Source organism: Camponotus vicinus, unplaced genomic scaffold, assembly GCF_025532165.1.
Source record: "Camponotus vicinus isolate PSW18456_S1 unplaced genomic scaffold, iyCamVici1.0 SCAF_10, whole genome shotgun sequence".
NCBI classification, from domain to species: Eukaryota; Metazoa; Arthropoda; class Insecta; order Hymenoptera; family Formicidae; genus Camponotus; species Camponotus vicinus.
This window is the reverse complement of record NW_028141946.1, coordinates 8185868-8212013: the sequence shown is the minus strand read 5'-3', so window position 1 is coordinate 8212013 and position 26146 is coordinate 8185868. Positions and strand designations below refer to the sequence as shown.

At 35.0% G+C, this 26146-nt stretch overlaps 1 protein-coding gene and 1 long non-coding RNA gene across 5 annotated transcripts in view; one reads left to right on the top strand and one right to left on the bottom strand.

The window, feature by feature from the left end:
- The window catches only part of LOC145960559 (pair-rule protein odd-paired), a 33422-nt gene extending 15591 nt beyond the window's left edge, over positions 1-17831 (bottom strand). For all 3 annotated transcript variants that reach the window (XR_014435401.1, XM_083080119.1, XM_083080121.1), the window contains exon 1: positions 16340-17831. Coding sequence is in view for 2 of the 3 variants with exons in the window: in XM_083080119.1 (XP_082936245.1) it covers positions 16340-17273 (934 nt within the window). In the remaining variant the exon portion in view is untranslated. The remainder of the gene's footprint in view (positions 1-16339) is intronic.
- Positions 1-25137, top strand: part of LOC145960560 (uncharacterized) — a 46855-nt gene extending 21718 nt beyond the window's left edge. Inside the window, exons 3-5 of one of the 2 annotated variants that reach the window (XR_014435403.1) lie at positions 23497-23730; positions 24230-24668; positions 24869-25137. This is a non-coding gene — a long non-coding RNA (uncharacterized LOC145960560). Of the gene's footprint in view, positions 1-23496; positions 23731-24229; positions 24810-24868 lie in introns of those variants that run through there. The other variant, XR_014435402.1, reaches the window with a different exon arrangement.
- Positions 25138-26146: the final 1009 nt, after the last annotated feature.

The window sequence follows — 26146 nt, the reverse complement described above, 5'->3', positions numbered from 1 at the left end:
CAAAAAATAGAAAGAGTAAACAATATTTCAATTTTCGTCGCAATTTTAAATACTTATTCAAAATATATAAGTGTTTGACAACCTTCGCATCTCTTTCGCGTATACATGTTTTGTAAGTTTTCCATAAGATATACATCTTTATGCGATTGTACTTACTTTTTTTCGCACGATACGAATCTGTGTATTTTATACATATAATTTTTATTGACACGACATTCGCGTACGTTGCCGCAGGCCCCTTTTTATCGTTGATACGCCGTTAGCGTGCCTGCATGTCGTTTCACGGTGCAATTTTATTTATCGAGACTTTTCACACTCGCGAGATAATTTTGCTGTATTCGCGTAAGAACTTGGGTAATACTTTTTTCGCGATAACAATGACTAATAGAGACTGCATTGAATCGCTCTTATGCGCGTAAATTCGCAACTCTACGTAACGAATGTTTTTCCACATGCACGTGTATTCGATTGTCGTCTGTATAAAAATCGTAATATATTATACATAATACATCGTAATACATTTTACTGCCTATTTCTTTAATATCTGAATGCGTAGATAAATAATCTTCCCTCCTTTTGTTGCTGAGATCACTATTCGAAGAAACATTATCGTAAATTTCACCCTTTTTACACTCAAATGTCATTATATTTAACATTATAATTGACACATTTTATTTGTTTTTAATAATTAAAATAGCTTGATTCCAGATAAGATTGCAATTCTACACACATACATATGCGATCAATATTATTAAAAAAACTTATTACCTCTTTTCATTTAATTACAATGAATGTAACATTCTTGCGCACGAAGCTTTACGTTTGTTAATTGGCAATCAATGCGTAAAATTAAACAATCTTCACCTATGGCATATATTATCGCAATTCTCAAACAAAAATATTACTTCATCTGCGTATTTATTATACTTAACAGAATATTGTCGTCGAAATTATTTTTATATAGTAAATCATATTTTGAAATCGCTGAGTGAATTATAGTGATAAAGCAATTGGGCATTCAATCAAATATATATCTACGACATATGATTAGCACGATTGTGGGACGTAAATTTGAATCATTATATCGACTTTACCTGCGTAAATTTTCACAATTTTTACTCATAATGTGTATCGCGCTGCAAACTTTCGCACACAATGTTAATTTTTTCTTTTCATCAAAGAAAAATTGTTATTCTTAAGTAACTTTTGATAATTTTATTACGCGTTTGAAGAGATCAGATCATACCATTTTTGAAAATTTCAAGACTCTCTTATCAGGTCCTTATGAAAAAAATTATAATATGTTACACATGGATCCGTGATAATTTCCCGGACAGAAAGGATATACAAAATTAAATTACAATACACAAAATGGCCTCGCCGTCAAAACGACCTAAGACACGTATCCGTTTAATTTTTGACATAGCCCTGTAGGTCAATCTCTGACGTGAGTCTGTAGGACAGGAGGTTCGCCCGATCTTGTCTGTAGATTAGAAGAGAAATTTGTAGTGTTCATCATTGGCTATATAAAAGAAAAATAGATTTACGCCCCTATTTTTATAGCATCAAGGAAAATGCCAAGGGAGAGTTTTATCCATTAAAATTTTAATTTATTAGATTTAAAATTGTTACATATACATATATATATTGCTGATTTTCGGATAAAATTTATATCGAATAACATGTTTTTTTAAACATACTATATTTTTATCATTTTGTTGCGTTTCTTTTAATGACAAATAAAATCGAAGTGAGATCTATCTTTTTCTTTTTAGTAAACTCAGGATACATTGAACATAAAAGACAGGATATCCGCTCATAAACATAGAAATATACGAAATTAAACCATTAGAGTATCTATGTTGAACCGAATCTTGGCTTCCATCCATTTCTTGAAGGAAGAAAGATTGCCCAATAAGTATCGATTACTTATATAATTGACATGAATTTGACGAATCAATTTTATATATATATATATATATATATAGACACTTTCTATTTTGAAACAATTAAATCCTTATGAAAAATATTACTTTCACAACGAGTTGACGAGACGAAATCGGACGATTTTTCATTACGACCTACTTATTCGCAATAGCTCGCACGCGTGCGCGACGTTAACAAGACTAACGGAACAAATTCGAGCAACAATAGGAAGTCGATCTCCGTCGTGGCGAGTTGCGAAGTCTCACGGTCAGGAACCGGAGGCACAAGGTGGACACGCGGTCACCGTGGGTATACGACGCGAACGCGTCCCTACATCTGCCCGCACTAACGACCTATGTAAATGTTCTATCTGTTATCCTTGTCTCTTATCATTCTTTGCTCCTCCTTTTTTCCTCCTCCTTCTTCTTCTTCCTCTCCGTCTTTTTCCCGACGACGATTCCACCGTGGACGAAAAGGTGGAGAGACACAAAGTGAAAGTGTGGAAGAGAATCCGTGAGAGGGAAAGAGAGAGAGAACGCTAGGAGGAAGAGACGGAGAGGCTGCAAGAGAAAGGAAGATATTCGAAAAGAGGAGAAGAAGAGGGCCCGGCATTCCAGAGCCCGGTCTCGACCCGCGACCCTCGCCCCCTAAATCATCCACCGCAGCTAGGCCGCAATTCCGTTTTGTTTTCTCCGCTCCTCTCTGCTCGTTCCTCCTTTTTTCCTCCCCCCGCGCGCGTTTCTCCCTTTTTCTTTTTTTTTTATTTATCTCCCTCCCTCTCCCCTCCCTCTTTCGACCTTTTCTACCGGACCACGGAGACAACCGACCGATCCTCCGCCCCCTCTTTCTCCTTTCTCGTCTTCTTTCTCCATCTTCGTCCGCCAATGTTCCTCCGGCGCGTTCTGACGGGAGAGAACTGTGGGAAAAACGTAGACCCGCGCGACCCGTTACAAGGGTGACGGGCTACGATAATGAGCCCCTCGTAAGGATTCGACTTGATCTCTGACTCGGTCGACACGTCGTTCGCGAGAGATTGTGTTACGTGATTATCGGTTTTTCTCAAGTTTGACGTTTCATCGGGTTGGAATCAAATCGATATACATTGCTAATAAAACAGAATTAGATCTAAGGTTGTAGTATATATTCGGGGCCAACAATTATCGCAAATATGGCGGTGTAATATCGCCTAATGCCTTAATCTCTTAGCTCACAAGGGACATTAATTCAGACTCAAATTTCTTTTCATATATCTTGAAATATGTATTATTAAGGACATATTATTAAGTGCATTAAGATTTAAACATGTGTATTTATTTTTCAAAGAGATAAATGTTTATCAAAGCTACAGATGAAATTTTATTTCGATATCTTTAAAATTATTTATTATTGCACATGGACGGGTTGATTATTAATATCATCTGTACGCACAAACTATATAAAGCTCGTCTCGTGAAAATAAATTATACGCATGATTGCGATTTGCAATTGGTGTCACAAATAAATTTCAGATACTTTTTCTCTTTTTTGCATATATTATAGATCCGTTTTATTGGCAACAATCGGGAGCAGAATGATGGATAGTCGATGGAAATGTCATTTTAGACATCATCGTATATGACACCATGATACCGATGGTGTTAAACGTTTACTGTATCCGAAATATTCAAAGTTTCTCTAATAATGAACCACGCGAATTCTCGAAAAGGAAAAATCGTGATGCGATGGATATCGATAGACTTTTTCGTGACGATCGGCGTATCCTATCCCAACCCTGGATCCTCTACAAGGACAAGCGCGCGCGCCTCGACACCGACGCTGGCATTTAAAAACCGCACCGAAAGTATAATGTTACGGACACTCGATATTTTCTCGATGATCGTCATTGTACGACGGCGTCTTTAACGTACGATCGGAGGGAAGCACCCTGGTATTATTCGGCCGGCAGCTACCGTACCGGACGATGGCGAAACTCGGAGCGATTTACCCCATCTTCGGTTACCCGTTCGTGTATATTGATGCGCAACAAGAAGCGTTAAGATGTCCCCTTCTCGTTCCCTCTCCCTTTCCGTATAAAGTGATTCGCCGTTAAAAAAAGACCGTGGAATTGCAAGAGACCGTTCGATGACCGCCGCGCGCGTCATTTCAACCCTCCGGTAAAAGTAAAGTCGGGAATTAAATGCGAGAGATTTCCCCGTGATAATTAGAGATGTATCTTTCTTGCTTCTGGTTACGGATTCCATCGCCGAATGACGCTGATTTGTTTTTTAACTAAAATTTAATTGAGCAGCAACCTTCTCCATAATCTTTCTCTAAATATATATACGATTAAATTAATTTCTTTACAAAATTTCTATCACAGATAAAAGCTAAAGTTGATGACGTGTACACAAAAGTCACTAAAAAAAATATTTTTGTCAACTAACACGAGTATGTTGAAATTAAATATATATAACTATCACAATCTGTCAATCCTTTTAAGAGGCGTCAGACAGCTTGAAATGCGTGTGTTGTTCAGAAGATATCACGTGCCGGAACACGGAGCATTTAATAATCGTTGGATAAATACGTAGGCGCATTCCGCGCGTTCGTTAAAATCCGATTTCGATTAAAACGGCCCGCGAAGCAGGCGGGAAAATATCACGTGCGAGAGCAGCCGCCAATAAGCGCTGGTGCAGCGGACTTTTTCGAGGATCGCAACATCAGCCCGCGGACGTCTGGCTACAAACAGAATAATATACAGTCGCTTAACCGGCGCTTAATGCCCTCCGAACTATTTTATACCACACCGCCGGTTCATCCGGCTCGCCCGAGCCACCAAGCAACCTATATCCAGTCGGAGAAAAGGACGGAAGAGCAATAAGAAAGAGAGAGAGAAAAAAGCGTTTAATTCCGAACAGAAGAGCGGAGTTATTTTCTTGTCGAACAGCTCATCTTCGGCTCTGGAAGATAACCAGAAATGTTTGATTTCTTTTAGCGCGCGCGCGCACCCCCCTTTCCCTCCCCCCTCTCCTCCCATCCATCCGGCGCACGCGGGATATCTCATCCCGCATCTCGCACCTACGCATTTGCGTCAGCCGGCGCTCTCCCGGAGAGAGAGCACCTCGAAAAATTGGGAACGCACGATCGTAATTTGCGGGAAAATCGACGGTTACGCGTTCTCGCCACGCGATCGGATTCACCCGATCGAAGGCTTGTGTAATTTCGTTTCTTCTATAATTATCCGTAACGTATGCCCGCCGTTTGCATACATAAAGGGCCGTATATATCGTCGAATGGTTAGCCTCGGCTGGCGCCTCGGACGTCTTTTTGTGCCTTTAGCGTCCCTTAAGATGCGTCCCTTATCGTAATATTTCTATGAACGGCGACATTTATATATTTGCAATGAAATCCGAACATTTTCACGCGGACGCGCATATGATCGGAAATTCAGGGGATTTTTTCGCCGATTAATTTCTAATCGCCCCGCACCGTGGAATGCGCATTATTTCATCGGAAGGGAATTACTCGATGATTTATGACTCGCTTGATAATCGCGCGTTGGGCGATTTACAACGATGACAACGGGGGACGCGTTGTCAATGCAAATAAGGTTGCGGAGGTTGACGAGCGTTAATATCCCGGCTGCCTGTCGCGAGCGTTTCGTCGCGAGCGAGAGACGTTCTGCGTCTGGTAGCTATACGACATCGCATCAGTTAGCAATTACCGCTGCGCATTCCCGAAAGAATCTGCCGTAAAACGGCAACGTTAATGAGAAACCTGTTTGTCACGTCGTGAATTTCTCAAAAACATTGTACTAATTGTCAATTTAAATGCAAGAAGATTAATGCCGATGAGACCTGGTCAATCCCAGGAATCTTTTCGTTGATGTCAACGTGATGACATCATAAGATGTGGAAATAATTTTCTTTCGAGCGAGCGGGAATTATTAAAATCATGAATCGATAATCCTAAGACAAACAATGTAAACTTTTCAGACGAAGAAGGCGAGCGAAAATAAGATAAAAATAATTTGTAAGTTGAAAATTACGTGTTAAAAAAATAAGAGACGTCAAAGCATCTAATTCATTTCTAATTCGTTCGGTGTTAATGATGGAAGCGATTTTATACATTGTAAAAGAGAGTAAGCGTTCATGATTACGTGGAAAAGGGTCGGTAAGCATGGCACCTCGTTATTTTTTCAGCTGAGTGATCAAGAGAAACCAGCTATTACAGGCGTCTATCGCCAAAGAGTATACCCGTATTTAGAGAGGCAATTATCTCGTCTTGTTTTTCAAGAAGCCACTCGCGTGCTGTTCGATTCTTAATAGGGCTGCCTACATAGATTGGATAATCTCTGTACGCGGATACGTCACTAAAATTCGCCTAAAATCACGGATCATATTCGATATTCAACCGAAAATTCGGTATAAAAATTGCTAGAATATTTACTAACTTGTTTACGCGAACAGGAAATGTCTCAAATATTTTATTTTATTTTATATTAAAAGTAAAACTCTTATAAAAAAATCGATTTCACTTCTCAATTCCTTAATTATTTTGATATAAATTAAATGACACACTCGAATAATCTAGGAGTATCTGGATACTGATATCCTAAATATCGAATATTAATAATACCAATTTTTATTAATCTGTGTTGTGGTTTCTCACTTAATCGTGGCGTTCGTGGTTTTCATCGTTTGAATCTCGATTTAGTTGTTTCGATCTTTATTGCCTACCTGTCAATGTTAACGCATGCTATCAATTGCATCAACGCTTGCTTCCGGTAAACCAGAGACAGGCTTTGAGTTTCTAACGCGCAACCGTATCATCTGTCAACCTTTAATATTCTAATTAATAGAATATGAATAATTAATAGAAAAATTAATAGAATATGAATATATTTATTTTGATCTTAAATTGTTCATTGATGTGTTAGAAGAAAGAAGCAATTGAAAGAGCTGATGTTTTATATATTAAAAATTACTTTCCCTTTAAAATATTAATTTCTTTGAAAAAATTATTTAATGTAAAAGCAACACATCTCAGCTTTTTGAGATTTGTTGAGATTTAACATTCATATTATATTTTATTTGATTAATTTTTAAAAACATATGGCATGTTTTCTTAGCAATAATACGCGATATAATAATGATAACAAATAAATAAAAATTAGTTATCGCATAAAGTAAAGAAAGTTTCTTTAAAAATCTTATATATTAATATAAAATATTGTGTATTAATATGATAATATTAAAAATACATGTGTGACATTTTGAAGTCGAATATTATTATTTTAAGATGTATACACCTGTGATTTGAGTTTCATCAACGCTACATACTAATACGTATCGCATTAATCGTTATTTGTATGCTTTTGAACTCTATCATTTCGCATGAAAAATGAGTTATTCAATTTTTATAGACCGTTGCGAACTAAATTGACGGGTTAAGGGCGCACTTTCGACACCATCGCTGCACCACGTAGCTAAGATCGTTAGAGCTTTCATAGGTGAGAGAATGCCGGAGGCCACGACTAAAAGATGGCCTGACGACCGGACGCCCGCCACTTTTGCAACAAATCTTTCTGTCTAAATCAGTTTCGAGTGAGAGATAAGTGTTTCGGCATCGGACCCTCATAATTTGAAAAGATGAGAGAGAGAGAGAGAGAGAGAGAGAGAGAGAGAGAGAACATTCGTAAATTAGGCCTACTGATTCAATACACAAAGAATTATTTTCTTTACGATAAAACCTAGAAAATATAATCTAAATTGATAGAATTTAATTACATAATATGATAGTTTATATAAAATAGAGTAAGGAACATATACAATCAAAGAGAAGAATAATTTATTATGCAAAAATAAATCAAAAATATGGAATAATATTTTTTGATATAATTCTTTTTATTTAATTTACATTAAAATACATTCTTATACTTGTATTTTTCTTTGTACGATTTATAGGTTCGCGAGTTTCAAACAGACAAGTTTTCAATTTTATTTTTACATCTTGCATTTTTTAAAAGATTATTTAGCTCGATTGCATGTGCTTTCCGGAATGCACTACGAAATGATCTTTGTTATACTCCATTTTCTGATTTTTTTTGTATTATATTTTCGTATTTTTAATTTTTCTTATATGTTAATTTTTAAAAAATAGATCAAATATTCAATCACAATTTATGTTTTTTATTGTTATTTTCTTCATATTTATTTTCACTGTCAAAAATGTGTGAGTAATCTGCTAGCTCAGATATAGTTTAGAAGAATATTGCATATAAAAAATATCATATAATTATAACTAATTGTAGTTAAAGTTTTTTATTTTGTTTTACAATAAAAAAAGTCTTTTAATTATCTTTTTCAAATCAAAAAACAAAGCTTGATTCAAAAAATGTTTTCCTGCATTTTTGATTTATTTTTTCTCGAAGAATTATCTTCTTTATCTGATTGATCTTATATAATTTTGATTTTTAATGAGACCCGGAATAGTATTAGTATCAAAATAATAGAGAGAGGAAGAGATATAGTTGATTTAATATAAATATTTACAGTCAATATTTCGTCGAAAAGTTGTTTGCATAATAGATTTGCTGATTTTATTTAGTATAACTAATTATTAAAAACGTTTTACGTATAAAATTTTTATATACGGTTTTGTTAATTATTTGCAAACGTTATTTTATAATGTTTAGAATCATGTTTGTGTAACATATAAATTTCTGAAATACATTAGTTATTGTTTGAATACAATATTTTATATTCTAGTCAAGAATGTAATAAAGGTTTTTATCATCAGCGACAGATTTGCTGACATAAACAAGGTTACAGACTGTTTGAGAAATTCGGAATTTTCGGAGGGGAATAAATAAGATTTCTTGTGAGAAAAAAGAAACATGTATAAAAAAGACTTTATAAAAATTAAAATTAATAAAATTAAATAAATTTATATACTAATAATATAAACTAATAATATAAGCTAAATTAGATTAGATTATATTGCAGTTATATACAAATATTGATTATTATAAAACTAATATTTTAAATTTATAATATTTTGATTTTTATCTAGCTATCTAAAATTTTATACACATAAATACTTATGACTAGGCTATAGGTCAATTTTTAATTTCTCTTTGATACAAGAATAAGTTATTGCCTAATCTAAAACGCGATTATTTTTACGACAAATGAATGCTGTAGATTTTTTCCCAATTAATTTTTTATATTGCATACATTGGCAGTTCAATTCAATTCGATCAAAGTGTAAGGTTAATATATCGCGATTCTTTCGATTACTATTCGATCCGGTCTTCAATAATATAACGGGAACATATAAAGTTTCGTCTCTTCGCCTTTCTGTCGCCTTGTATTTTATACTGTCAAAGATGAGCGAACACGCCGTGTCGGACGATCGATGAAAGTGTGGGCGGTCAAGTAACAAAGCGTGCGGTATAAACAGAAACGAGGGGTGGTTTTTTATTGACGGTTGCTTTTCGAGGTGCAGGCGCGAAGAGGACTGTCTCGGGTCCTTATCGATCCACGAGGTTGTTCGTGGATTTTTCCTTGCTGTTTACCATACTGGCGACACTTGGTGATTCATTTTGCAGCGCGTTGAGAAAGCACAATCGAACATTATCCTCCCTTGCGCACCTTTTTCGCACATAAAGTTTATAATTAAAAGAAAAAAATCACTTGGAGAAAATCTTGGCCATCGAAAAATTTATTTACACGCATTTTACGGAAAATAAATCCAGAATGCGAAAACACAGCTCTCTCAATTCAAATTATTATTTTATATTTTAAGCTTTATTTGACCTAATTTTTGAATTATATTAATTGTTGTTTTAAAGTCTATCTAATTTTTGAATTATATAATTTAATTAGTCTATCTAATTTTTTAATTATATATTTTAATTAAAGTCTATCTAATTTTTGAATTATATTAATCATTGTTTTAAAGTCTTATAGAACACTTGTCAAGAACGTTCAACAATAATTTTGTGTGTATATATATATATATATATGTGCCATCAGCGGTAAATTTATCAGCGTAAATAAAATTGTATATATATTTGTGCAACTTATATAAATGAATAAACAATTGTATTTTTCTCATGAGAAAGAGAGAAAGAAAAAGAGAGAGACACAATACAATGTATTAAATTTTGACGATCTTTTACTTCGAGCGTTGCATTTCGTTTAATCTCGATAATCATAATTCGATGGATGCCAAAGAAGATTAATTTGAAGATTAATTTTTTGCGTTTTGTTGGCGAGATGGTGTCAGTGATACGCGATGCATGCATGATCTATCGATCTTCGTCGGGCATTCTCGAAATCGCAGAGTTGTATTATCTGTCAACCGTAGATCCGCCATTCGGTCTGATTTCACGATGTTTTATCTCCAAATCGAGTTTCTCGATCTCATCGAGGTGCGCGCACCATCGTCTCGTTCCATCGATCTTCTCGACAGAAAAGATTCCGATAAGTCGTCGATATGATAATCTCGCGTCCGCATCATTCCCCCCGTCTGACCTCAGTGCAATGCTGCTGTCATCGTTCCTAGAAAAGTATTTCTCTCCTCGGCTTTGTTACGCAAAACGCATAAATTTCGCGTGGCCTCCTCTTCGCCTAAATCGTGCCTCTCTAAATAGGTTTACGGTCTATTAACTTTGTATCTTTCCCTCCAAGAGCTGGCACAGAACGGTACAGAAACCTACTCACCCCCTCCTCTTGGTATTTCGGACGCTTATCTCTCGATCAAAGTGTAACTTACTTTTAATCCATTATGTAATAAATTTCCGGCGCTAATAGTGCTGTCATTTCAAAGTGTTTATAGATCCATAATTTATATCTCGAGATATATTTCCGAAAGATAATGTTTTGTAATAAATAAAAAATGTAAAAAAAAATATGTCAATATTATTAATTGATTATTCCGCTGTCAGGCATGAAAATTTGCACCAATTTTTTGCACGAGATTTATATCTTTAGATGAGATATCGAATCTACGGTTTTCGATTTTTCCGACGTCATATATTTCATTCGAGCTATCTAGATCAAATTTTAGATATCAAAGTCTGATTTCGCAAGGATACGAATTTCGCTGTGTCTCGATAAATCTCCATACATGTTCCGACTCGATTCGTTTTCCGTCAGATATTTCCGAAAATGTCATTATTCACGGGCAAATAGATACACCCGATGCTGCCGATCGCCGTCGATTTCCAGCCGGTAGCTCTCCGGTTGAGCAAATATCGTCTCGCGCTTCGGGCAACGCTCCTCGTGTGGCCTCGTACTTCTCTTCTCATAATTTCTCATGGCCTTTCTACCTATCTCGACTCCACCTCTCTCTTTCTCTATCTCTCTCTCTCTCTTTCTCTTGTTCTCGCTTCTCTTTCTTTCCTACCTCCGTCTCGTCGTCGAGACGCATCTTTCGTACCGCTCGACACGAAACGGGTACGAGAACGAAGCACCAGTTCTGTACTTTTCCATCGCCGTTTCTCTCCATCTTTCTCTCCTTTTCTCTCTTGCCAGGACATTTTACGTGCCCTATTCGTATCCCGACGATGCAGGAGTACGAAATATGCCAGCCTCCGCCGAGAGTAATTGCCTTTACGCTGGCTGGCGGCGACTCACGATCGCGAGCCCTCCGGATCGGTCGTGGAAACGGTAACTTTACCACAGCCATTTCACGAGACAGCGTGACTTCCGGCAAAATGGTAGCGATTGCCGGTGATTGTATATTATCTTTCAAGGTATATAAAACAAAATAGTAATATTATTCGACTTCTTTTTACAAACATACGTAAATAAATAAATCATCACTTTGATTCACTCTGTGTCCACTGTCATCCAAATTCCCTCTCTCATTGTATACATCTGCGTATAAATTATTCGATAAATTATTCTCACAATTAATCGGTTGTTAAATCAATTGTTGGTTTCCTTTGGTAGCTTACATTTATTGATTTTCTTTCCAAAAGAAATCTTATTTAATATAGATTTTAATTTTTATAGAGCCGCCCCTATCGTACTTGCAATCTCTAAAAAAAATCCTTGTTTATCGTCGGCGACAATTAAAGGATCAATGGAACCGGTTCGCGTAACTTTGTCATACGCAAGTTTCGTCGCAGCTTGAGCGAATAGCCATTTACTCGCCTGTGTCGTCGTCGCGCATTCTAGCTCTTCCCCCGACACAGCATTTCGCCCCCTACTTAACGCTTATTCCACGACACCCTTCGTGACGACTCATCCCTATATCATCCCTCTATTCTCCGCGTCTAACCCTCCGAAAATCCTGACCAATGACGTGCGAGCTTAAGGGATCCATTGTCGATCTGACCAATCGCCGCTGCTCGTTCCACGCACACTCGCAAGATCGGTTCTGGGCCCGCAACAGACTATTCTTCGCTTCTTTTTTTCGCTCTTTCCTCCCTCCTCCCCCCGCCGTTGCGGAAAAGGGGCGAGTAAGCTGCTTTAAAATGCATATCGATTTATGCCTAATGACTGACCGGGTCGTCTCACCGGATCGCATCTGCGGATTAATAGGACGGATCTTCTCTCGCGACGACGAAAACAATTGGAAGCAGCGTTCATTTTGTTTCTTTATATTAAGCGAATGGCGAACAGATTGCGATCGGTTGTTTACGTTTGTGCTCTTTATTGTCGCGGAGAGCGCGGCGATTTAATTTTTAGTTTGTCTCAATTTGCCCGTATTCCGGCACAACAGTTACGGTACACTAGCGTTTCGATACCGCGATTCGAAATCACATTTCTATGCTAATGGATGCTGCGCTTCATCGATCATCGTTAAGTGCAACGTCACCTAGTCCCGTACTTGGCTATTTTGTGCTTGGAATCCTTATGGTGCTAAAGTACGGTATTATCACATTATGATAATCGCCGTACACTGTTACTATTAAAAATAAATTATTTCTACATGTTACAAAAGAAAAATATATCTAGATTAAATTAACTGATTATTATCATTATTATTATTATATAATCGCTTATTATTATTATTATTATTATTGGATAATCGCTTATTGTTATTATTATTATTATTATTATTATTATTATTATTATTATTATTATTATTATTGTTATTATTAGATAATTGCAGAAAGCAAATCTACATTAATTAAATAATTTAAAGATAAAATTAAAAAACCGCTATTAATTCTGAATTACATTAATGCAATCGCAAACATATATGTAATAAATATTTTTTATTTAATAATTTTACATTGGTACATAATTATCAAACATGTTTTTATAAAATTATTAAAAATATGATTGATATTGATATAATTAATATTCTAAATATATAATTGAAGTAAACGTTGAAGGAATTCAGCATAAAAATATGTTCGCTTTTTAAAAATAATTTTCTTTACATATATCGTTGCATAATTTATTCTGTAATTTTAATACTTCAAATAGATTCTCGAAATAACGACGAGTAGAATTATACATCATTGAAATTTGTTTCTGTCTGCGGAAAACAATGGTAGAATATGTTTGGAATGGAATACATATCGAGGAAAATATTTACCGTGCCACTTGCGAGGGGACCAAGTAGCGCTGTCAGATCGTATTTGCGTTTTTCGATGGACGACGTGAAAGAAGCATGAGAGGAGCAGGGAAAGAAATAAGCGTAATAAAGAGGCGTGATGCGTGTACGCGTTCGTTCAACGAGCAACGTGCGAAAACAATGCGTGAAGTCGTGCGTGGATCGAGGATTGTTTCTCGAAAACGCCAATTTATTTCGACAAGGGTCGCATGAGGGTCGCCACGAGCAGAAATGAGTTTTTATTCATCACGACGCTCATGTTGGCGCTTTCGATCATTTTTTAAACGTTTTATACGAGTTTATTCCGTTCTTCGTGTTAAGAGGCGCCGTTTATAAGTAAACATTTGTGTTTGACGGAAAATCGCATGCCTGAGAGAATATTAAATGCTAAAACGATTATCGGTACAATAAAATGTAGCGTTGATAATATTGATAATATTGATAATATTGATAATATTGATAATATGAAAAGAAAGGAAAATGTCACTAATATGAAAATAATATCAAAATAATATCTGATACGAGAAAAAAGGAAATCTCACATCAAATTTAAAATCACGATAACAATCAATATTTATATAACGAATGTATAAATATCCATGCGATTTTGAAACACGGTCTCAAGCTCTCCGTAGGGGACACAATAGTTGTTATAACACAACATATATATCTCAACGCACGATTTAGGGTGGCATAGCGTCGATCTGGGCGAGTCCCAAACTGTCAACCGGAGAAAGAGAGAGGAAAAGGGAGAGAAGAGAGAGAGAGAGAGAGAGAGATAGAGAGAGAAAGCTCACACACTCCACAATGGCGTCGGAAGGGTGGCGTTTGTTATAAATGAAAACGAAATTTAATCACACGTGATATACTGCCCCCCATCTCGGGGTGGAGTACGACGATGAAGTGCACGAATCCGCATCGTGCGACCGAAAATACGGGCACCTGCGGATGTCGACGTATACTCCGTATACGATTTCATTAATAAAAGTCATTAAGAGCGGGTGGATAAGCGCAAAATAATATGCACATTTGGTGTATTACTGCTGCACGTGTTTCTAGATTACACGATGGGAATAGTAAATTTTTCCAGGGAATTAAGAGTCATTGTATAGTGTTGAATAAAAATATTTATTCCTTTTTTCAATACACCTTTTGAATTATTAGTTGGAAAGTATCTTTCTGTGTGAGCATTTAATGAATAAAATTATATATGTACAACATTATATAACATTATAATAATGTAAAGATTGATAAGAGGAATAAGAATATATTAATTTTTATAATTACATGAATTTTAATTGTACCAATTTTAAAGTGATAAAATTTCCCCATGCGTTTTATAGAAAATTATATAGAATATTTTCTTTATATATATGTATATAATAAGAATGATAAAAAATATAAAAATAGTTATTATTGATATATGTATAAAACACAAGAATGATAAAAAATGTAAAAATAATAATTACTATTGATTTATTATTTTTAATGAAACACTTATTGCACATTAAAAGCAGCATGATATTTTTTAAAATTATATATACTAATAACTATATAATATATCCTATACTATATATTTATTTATATCACACAATGATCACAATTAATTATAAAATACTTATAAAATAATTAAGAAAAGAAGAAACACAGGTGACTTCTATAAAAATAAAATACAAATTAAAAAATGCAAATTAAACTTAGAGAAAAAGAAATCTGTTAACAACAGAGACTCAACTAGCCGTCGCATCGACCGATGATGGGATGCCTATCCGACGAATAAATATGCAAATACATTGTCCAGATCCGTCGGACATAAAACGACACGATATACGGCTCGGTAATTTCTTAATTGCGCCCCGAAAAAATCTTGTCATCGTAAACAACCAGTTGATTATATTGAAGCTGCTCGAGGCGCCGACGGCGTCTCGTGGATAAGACAAACGGATCAAAAATAATGGTCCCGGAATATAAATAATAGAGAGAAACATAGCAATAGAACTCTATCGTCATCGCGCGTTTTATTTACTTTTATGTACTGTGACTCTTATTTACTGTACTCTAGTATATAAGCCGTGTGATTTCGCTACATCAGTGGAAATTGTTGACACACAGCACAAGAAACCGTTAACCTGTTTACCTCTTTGTAATCTTTACGACGGAGAATAAGTAACGTTCTCGAATTAATCATACTCTCACGCTTGGCCGAATTCCGGTGAGATTCGAGTATGATTCACGAAGGAGCTAGTTTACACGCTGGATATAATTTATACGATTCGGCGGTTTGCGGTAGATCTTTCGAAAACGGAGTTAATACGGCTCTCTCAACGTCGGTCGAGATGAATCGATTCGCGGAAAGGGCACATCCAAGTCTGAATCAGATCTGACAAGAGTAACCCGGGCGTCCAGAGCGTGAACGTCACGTTAATGGCATCTAAGAAATTCTTGGGAACGAAATTCGAAAAAGCGCGACGTTTTGTCTTCCTGATTTCTCGCGTGAATAAAGTTTATACGTGAATCTAATTTTCGATTTCATCAGGAAATTTGATATCGGCGTGAATCCGTTTCTTAAGAAATGATATAGTATTATGATCGTATAGAGATTTAACTTAGTATTTATGCAAATACAATGTTTCTTGTATCATGTACGCCTGGTAACTTTGAAACGAATAGGATTATACTTGCATTTCTCTTATACAAAAATCGTCGCATATACATCACATAATAAAATCAATACAAATATAAGATTAATAGGCCAATCATATCGTACTAGTTTTCGTCCTATGTAAGATCAATAAAAGACTTATTGAAGAAGCAAACAGCACTTTTGAATAAATGGTATAAAAATAGTACTCACCAGTGTGCGTCCTCTTATGTATCTTGAGATTTTCTGATCTGGCAAAAACCTTGCCGCAGCCCGGATGTACACACGGAAAGGGTTTTTCCCCTGTGTGCACCCTTATATGATTGACGAGTTTGTACTTGGCCTTGAAGGCTTTGCCGTTGCGCGAACAACCCTGCCAGAAGCACGCGTGCGTTGTGCTTTCGGCTCCGCCCACGTGTTCCACCTGCAAATGCGTCACAATATCGGAGAGACTATTGAAGAGCTTGCCACAGAGTTTTCTGCCCGAAGTGTCCGGATCTAACCACATGCACGAATATTCTTGATGTTGACCGCCGACGACTGGAGGGCCGCCAACAGGTCCATCGCTGTTCCTCATATACCTCATGAAATGACCTGGATGAGGCATGGCCGGATGTTGCGGATGTTGAATCGAAGATGGCGGCAAATGCGGCGAAGCGAGATACTGATGATGATGAGGTGGTAACCTGGTATCCTGGGAATAGGGTGCCCCGGGATAGTGACTGGCGGCCAGTGAATGTTGGCCGGGATGATGCGGGAATTGCTGCATCGTCGCGGCTGTACCATCGTGATGTAGCGATGTGAAGAGGCTCAATCCACTCTCGGGGGTGGTAGGACTTGCCGTCGCATTAAACTCGTGTTCCCGTGTTCGCAAAATAAAGTCACGCGCCGCGTAACTCGGATGATGGCCCATGTGATGCCCCATGTGTGGAGGGCCCATGTGGGTGGCCGTGTGAGGATGATGCGGTGGGTAACCCTGATGATGGAAGTGGTGAGACGGCGCCTCGACTCCCGGGGGCGGTTGAACACTGGCAACGATATCGGTTGATCCACCGGTCGGTCCTCCACCCCCGGGTGACAGCTTGATACCCAGATTTGTGATATGATGCAACTGGGCAACTGGCGGCACGCCGTCTATGTAATTCATTATGTTATACTTTCAACGTTGATGAATTTTAGAAATTAGCACCAAAAGAAGACGACGCGGAACATGTCGCGTCGAGTTAGATGCATCAGGAAATATATCCTTATTCCTAGAGCAATGAGTCAAATATTTTGACGATAGTATACAATTATGAACATTAAAATATCGATTCGTTAGGCGCCTATATAGCTCGCAGATGCACTTCATTCCAGATTCACTGTTAGTTTTCTCGTTCTAAGCTTTCGTGGAAACACCTAGCATCTAACAATTTCATATTAATACACCATTGCGTCCCATTGCGACTGACGCACAATTTTACACGTGCAACAACAATGATATCAGTGATCCCCCGCTTGGACTCGTTAACTACTCGTTATCGCGCGACTGCGCGCGAATACATTTCGGACGAGTTTTGACAGCGAATATGGTATCTCCGATCGATCATGCTTAGAGGCACTCGAGCACTTTACAACCGTGCACATAACATGCGTTACACACACGCCTCCCCGGACGTCCGGGACGTCTCGTTCAGAGATGGTAAAACACCCGTTGTGTGCTACTTGCTGCGTTCGCAGCGGGACTGAAAACTTAGAACTCCTGCCGAGGTAACGCGGTCGAAGCATCCCCTTCTTCCTCTCCCATTGGGCGTTGTGATCCCTTTTTTGTCTCTTACTGAGGCTCGACCAACCTGGTGCTTCTCCACCCCACCGTGATTAACACCGCCTTACATCCCTTCCAAATCGCCATTTCCTGAACCGGATCTGTACCCACTGTTGATCGCTTCCCCACCGGTACCAACGTCCCATTGGCGCCGACAGCCTTGGTGATCATCAGATAGAGAGACGCTCGTCAACCTATCACAAGCAAGTAGGCATCATGCTCGCTAAGGCGCATGTTCCGCTCTTGGTTCACGCCCAATATTCGGGGGAAGGTGCAAATGATAAGATTTCGCGATTTTATACACGACGAAGAAGTGTTTCCCCGTCTCTTGATGCATAAACATCTCGTTTGGAATGTAACAACAGATATTTTACGCGCCAGTTTCCAAGTTTGTTTTTTATTTTGTAATCGTTAAGTTTAGTTTTTTATCGTGCAATAGCTAGTGATAGATACGCGGTAATTAACATAATCATAAAGTTCGAAGACTGACACCGTCGTTGCTAAACATAAATTTCATATCGAAATTAATTTTAAAATGAAATTAATACATTGAATATTAAATTTAAAGAATTTTTGGATTTTTATTTTATAATAATTTTCTAAGTATGAGAACCTATTTTTATATTGTTAAAATTATAACAAATATATGATAAATATGATTAATATGACAACGATAGAATAGAGAGAAAACATAATTCAATAAGAAAAAATAAGAAAAAGAATAATCACTCTTATATTGTAGTTTTTTATGTTAAATACAAATTCGATTTTTAAGATTCTGTTTTTAAAATTGTATTACATTGCAATTTTGTGGCATTTGCAATTAAAATTGCAAAGAAAAATTATATCTTATGAAATTTAACATGCTACAGCAGATGATGTTTTGAGAATGTTCTTTTTCATGATTAAGATTAATATTGTTAGAATTTATAATTAGCACGTATAGTATTTCAAAAATAATTATAAAATATAAAAATGAAAGTGTTAATAAAATTCTCGTAATAGAATACTTATCATACCGCTGAAAAACGAAAAATGATGTTACATCATTAAAGGTTAGAGCCTTTAAAGATTTACGGATATAAAGAAGTTTTTTGAATTTACTGAATATAAATTCCTGTATCAAAGCAAATGAAACAGCGAATGTTAAAACATTTGCAAACATTAGCTATTAGATCTACTATTGAATCCTATAAAATTATACATTTATATTTTTTTTAATTTGCAAGTAAAAAAAATAATGTTATACAGTATTGTTAATGCAAGAGCAATGATTTATTTTTTAAATATGAAGATATATCAATATATTAGTTTTTAAATGAAAAACGGAATGTATAAACATGAAAAATTTTGGCAAAATTTTTAATTTTTAATTTTTTCAATTTTTCGTGTAACAAAATGAATATAAAATTAACTAAATGTTAAACTATTCGCATTAAAAATCAAATAAATGTTAAACTATTTGCATTTTTTTCTTTTCTTATTTTCTTTTATCGTCTCGTCATGCAAAATTATCTTCGAATCTTGCGTTCCTTTTTTAGTCATAAGCAGGTAAACTAGTTCGTTAGCTTTTGAGGTTAGGAAATCGCATAGACCATGCTTATTTTGTATAGTCGAAGTCTGCAAAAACGCATTAGCGAATTCCACCAGGATACCTAAGAGTATTGTTCGGTCGAGACAAATTACTTTTTTAAACTTCTTTGAAAAAGGATCTAAGTCTTTTTCAATAAATCTCGGATTTAATATCGTATGTCAATGGTAGGAGGTAACTTTGCCGTAAGTAGATTTAAAAAATGTGTGTATTGTATTATTCTTGAAAGAAAAAATTTGTTAATGTCCTCTGCCATTTTTTTTTGCTCTTTTTCTCTGTTACATTATTTGCACAAGATGTGCAAAATAATCCAATAGAGAAATTGCAGATTGTCTATTGTTTATTTTTATTGAAATGGATTATTTGCGGGCTTGACGTTCGTTGAATTTAAAAAATTCTATTCTTTCTTCAAAATCTTATTGTGACGAATCTCCAATAATGTTGGTCATCAACTAGTTATTTTTGTTTTTATATATATACTGGTCTACAATAAACTTAATAATAACCTATATATTTTTAGAGAATCGCTGATAATAAATCTGTTACAAAGTTACAAAGTAGCGAATTTATTATGACAAATTAAATAGATAATTTTGCTTTACTAAGAGCGGTTTTTTTTATATTGTACATTGTAATATTTACTACTATTTGTATCATATTTTCGATTGATGGTCAAAGAAGTTAACACTTTTTATCATAAGTAATAATGTGCCGTTTCTTTTACCATAAAATGTTAAACTACAATTTTAAAATAAAAATGAGATATTTATCATGTAATTTTTATGTAAGATTTTCTCTGTATACAAAGATATAATACATAGATAATTATTGTTTTATTCATTAAATATTTCTCTATATCATTTTTCAAAATTTTATTAAATTTTGTCTCTTTTTCTTCCTTTATTTCTACATAACATCTCAAATAAATTGTATTAAAATTTTTAATGATTATAAAATAAATATCAGTTTTATTCAATTGATTTAAATCTTTCATAAAAGTTATAATAATTTTATTTGAATAATTTTTATATTTATAATTAGCATAATATTGACTGTTGGTTATTAACATTTATAGAAAACCGAAATTTCTTTTAATTTCCATCTACAGAAATAGATGGCTGTAGTCTATAAAGCGTTTTGGAAAAAAAAACTATAGGAGAAAAGTATACGATATATCTTCTCTTCATAATAATTTAACATTTTAATTAAATATAATCAATGTTAATTTTGATATACAAAAGTCGAGATCATTTATGCTCTTTCTTTGAACAATTTGAAGTTCAATAACAGTTCAATATTGTTTTATATTGTTTTAAGGCGAATATGCGGATCTAATCTTTCACAGATTTTCATATTTTCGATATCTACATGCTATAAACATGCTATTTACAGCGGCCTTTGTTTAATACTGTTCCGTTCTACACTATGTCGTTGAATATATTAGCAGAGCTTAATCACCCGCATAAATAATGCAAATACATCGAGTGCTTTAACGGGGTGCCTCATTGTCATGGCAAAAAATGAAGTCCCATTATGTCCGTAATGGGCACGGTGGCTGACTATTTGATATTAATAACTACCATAAAGGTGGACTCGCGTGGCTCTTTCGTGTACTTAGGAGGCATGGACTGAATGATGTTTTCCATCCACCTTCTGTTGCTTTACTAACAGCGCGAGACATCGAGCGAAGACAAATCTATGCATATAACGCGTGAGCGAGTTTATGAACTCGCATTGGGCGCACCAAAGATATACATTTTTTCTCACATATATCATAATAATTATAATTATAATAATTTTAAGGATTGAATATAATGTGAAAAATTTCTGGGATCTAATTGGAATGTAATCAGGTTTCTTAAAAGAATTATGTGGATTCTGGTTAGGAAATTTATAAAGATTCAGATCAGAAATGCAATGTTTTAGAAACGCGATTTTAAAAAGGAGACACAAACAAATTATTTGCTTCCTCAGATATTTTCCCCAAATTTCTTTTCGAGTTTTATTTAACATTAGAATTAAACAAAATATTTTATTATGTAATATATTATTATAAAATATTTTGCACGGGGGATAAAAATTTATAACAGTTTAATTATAGCATTTATCGATATTTGTTGTTGAAACTTTAATCAAATAGATCCAAGAAATCAAAGAATTAAATATTCTGAATTCTTTATCGAAATAGAATTTAAAAAATTTCTATGTAAGAATTTATACAATTTTGTGTGCGTATATACGCACATATTCTTATTCCGCATTTTTTCATACCTTCTACATATATTTTATCAAAGATTAAATTATGTTTACAAATCATCTTCATGTTATATATAAATGTGATTATAAGTTTATTTCGGCTTTTTTATTTTGCGAGTATTTTTCACATTTGCAATATTTCATTTCATATTTTTACAATACACAATAATACAAGGTATTTCTTTGAAATTTGCAATCGATATCTAGCATATGATTTCATCTGATCACAATGTTGCAAGCGCAGTCATGCATCTGTGTCCACATTCGGTTTGAGGCTCGCCAACATAAGACAGATATTGTCTCAGCAGACTCATCAGTCATGACCACTGCAGTCATTATATTTAATTAATCATTAGACTCGATTTATTGCGTGGTCACGGCCAATGGCACGAAAAGGTTCGAGGATATTGCCCGCCTAGCTTTCTGACTGATGTTATTCGTTATTTTCGTTTTCTTCATCTGTTTGTATGAATGACGTGGAAAGAGTATGGAATTAATATCAAAATGTAGAACCCTTATACATATACATAAGTACTCTACTCTCATCTTCAGATTATTACATTTTCTAATTTTAATATGTAACATAAACATTTTATATATTTTTTATTTAATAAGACATATAAATGAGAAGTTTATTTTTTTAATTCTCAGGAATATCTGAAAATATTTGAAAATTTTTTATAAACATAAGTCATATCTGCAATATTGAATTTAAATCTTGTTATTAATTCTCGCATCAAGTTTATATCAAAATCAAAAAATCTCACAAAATATGAAGATTATCAGAATACTTGGAATGCATTATATGCTATTCTATATTTTTCTGAGAAATACTCTATTTTATGTTACAACAATAACAATATTTTTGCCAAGAAAGAGAAACTACTGAAAGAGACATTGGCATTTAGTAACTTTTTCCCATGGCTTCTTGTTTCTCTTTGTGTTTTCAAACATGTTTCGAGCGATTGATCAAGATTCAGAAGGAGCATTATCTTTTACAATATGTAAAAACACCAATAGGTGGAACTCTACGCGAAAACCGACATAATTGGAAATGTCGGCGGAATTTACGGTCTACTAAAATTTCGTTACGATCCACTAAAAGCGCACATCTCTTCTTTCATAGACGTCGCTCATGTGTGAGGCACCAAAGGCGGTCACGATGCGTCCGACACGCTAAAGTTTGTAGATTCTGCGGTAAGATTGGAGATAGAAATAGATTATGCCGTTAGAAAGCGAAAGAAGAAGGAGAGAAGAGGCGATCTGGATCCGAGATCTTGTCTTGGAGTCATTAGTGAAATGACAAACTCTGTCGGCAAGCCGTACCACTGGGATCTTTCCTCTTGTTGCCATCGCCGACGCACGCGAATCGATGAGAAATCTAATAAATCGTTATTCGCTGAACGCACACATTTCACGAACGTGTCAAGTTGTACAGGCAAAAAGCATTGGCCTTAATTAAACATTACCTCATTAATAGCAATTTTTTTGAGTGACAACTATAATAATTTTATAGATAATGTCAATCTGAAAAAATCAGACTTCTTTACATATATTATAAATCAGTTTTAATTTTAACATAATTATGTAATTTTTAATAATGTATAATTATTTTATACAATTTGTTATTGTATTTTATTGATACCTTGAAGCAATTTCGACGATTTACTTCCAATGATATTCGTTGCGCGCATACATAATTTATGCGACTAATTTCAGAGTTAGGTTGTAAGTGGCCGTGTCAGTCCCTTGGTTGTCTCCCTTGAGGTAAACTCGAAGCGAGGGATCAAAGCAAAATTCGGCATCGTAAGATGACAGAGTGGCAAGCGGCTGCGGTGACTCTGAGATAAGATTTCTACAAGCGATGTGTGGTCAGATAAAAACTGATAGGTATCTTTAAGAAGGATCGCCGACAAAAATATGGCAGACCGTCCCTTCGAAAAGTCACGAAGGGTACGTATACGTAAAATATGAAAAATCCTCGAAATATGATAATGAAATTAACAATTTTATTTATTTTCTCCACATTTTGGATACTTCGGTCGCTCCAGGATTCAAAATACTGAATAGTTCAATATATGTATGCAAGCTGATCCAGCAATCTAGCAGAACCCCTTCATATGTACATATCTCTTTTCTTTTGAAACACAAGATAAGAAAGTTAATTGACATTTTCGTAGATAAAAATTATCTCTTTAGATTTTTTGTGAAAGTATCAAAAAGATAATTTTAAAAAATTCATACACATACCCAGTAAAAAAAAATGTTTTTATCACTAATGGTAGACTTGAGCATCTGTCAAAATTGTGAAAGGGATAGATTTAGAAGTAGATAGAATTGTTATTTCCCTACGAGAATTATGTGCACATCCAAAACGCAACGGATTGACAAAATTGAATATTTTCACCTAAAAAAGATATTTTTCGACTTATGCACTAACTTTTTATCGTAGAGCATAATGGAAAAGACCGAAGGGGGGATGATATCATATCCAATCCTTGAAAGAAAGTCGCGGCTGCCGAGAGCAATGTTTCTCGTCGAGCGAAAGGGATTCTGGCATCTAAAACAAACTCTTACCCCCTAGTCGCCTTTATCCGCCGTATTTTTCGCTGACAACCTCCTTCTAGCGGCTTGATTTACGACATCGTAGCGAGGAAGCGAGAAGGAGAGAAATAAAAAAAAGGAGGAACGGAGCCAAAGGAGAAGAACTATTTTTGGGAAGCATTAATATTTATAGTTTTGCACACGTACGCGCTGGTCGCGACGAGCATAATTTTACGACGGGATTTACAGTTTCGCCTGTTGTCACTGCGTTTTACAGCATATTAGTCAACCGAAAATCAAAATGCCGCCGTTTTGTCACGATGCGTACGATGCCATCTTTTTCAAAGGTATGTCAAGGCTAAAGATTGCGATTCGCATATATAGTTAGAAAAAATAGAGAGAGAATGTAATCGAAAATCAAGAAGAACAAACGTTACTTATCTTTCAATAAATTATTTAATTTAATTTGGCGTACTTCGAGCTTTCGATTGGTGACATGGTTGTTCAGTATAGTATATTTCGCAGTTATCGAATATTTTTTCAACAGGATTAATTCTAGAAGATAAATCTAAAAGATAATTGTAGAAGATAACAGAGAGAAAGAGAGGGAGGGAGAGAAAATGCAAAAAATAAAATAATTACAGAGTCGAGAACGAAGGGAAATTTTAATAATTTAAATTTAAAATTTAAATATAATATAATACTCTGTTTTTAATAACTTTCAACTTTGCCTTAATTAAAATTTAATATACAGCTTGAGTTTAAAATACCGAATATATATATCGAAAAATTAAGAATCTGACGCGAAGAATAACTTACTGCATACTTACTGCGCATAGAATTTATGATTATAATTAATATATTTAAAATATATGTTTATAATATATATATTTTATTTTATAAGTCAGAGAAAATAAAAATTATCGTAATATATTGAAACAATTAACAAATTAGCCAGCGATATTTTATTAATAATAATTCGTTGAAGCGGAATTCGATTAAAAATCGATTTGGAATCTTATAACAGCATATATGTAATAATGAACTGACAGAAATTATAAGATAGATGACACAGGCATATATTTTAATCGTCAGAAATAAGCACAACACAGTGCGTAATAACGTCAGCCAATAAGCGTCTCGATAAAAACGTGCCTCTTTACTTCTACGCATCGATATCTGTCGGACCCTTCCCTCGGGAAGAAGGACGATTCGTTAGCCAACTTACCCCCATGAACACGAACTTACCCCTAAAAAAAATGATCGTACGCCCCCCGTTGAGCGGCGGATGCAACTTTCCCGGCTCGGGGACACAACGATAGAACATGTGGGTGTGAATACGATGCATGTACGTCCTTCTATCCCTCATCTATACATATTTTTTTGGAAATATTAAGCGTAATCATTAGGCGTTATTGAAAAGCGCTCTAATGTACCCATATTTACCGTATCAAACGAATGTTCCATTACAAGATGCTACGGTTGATAATAACTTGATACAAATGTTGATATCAATCGCGATTACACGAATTTTTAGAGTTATTTCAAATCCTCTCAATTATTTTTATTTATTTTATTTTTTAAATCATGATTTGATTGTGAATATTCTACAAAAATTTTAAATTATACACGGATTATATTTTGTTCGGAAAAGTTGTAGGCATCTAAAAAATCCTCGCAAGTTTTCCAAGTTTTATTCCAGACAATAGATCTTGACAGTCATCGGGCCATGCTTTTCATTTTTATATCGGTCCACTTTCTGCTGTTTATTTGATCTTTTGACTTGCACACAATTTATTCCTGAATATTTTACAAAAGTTTTAAA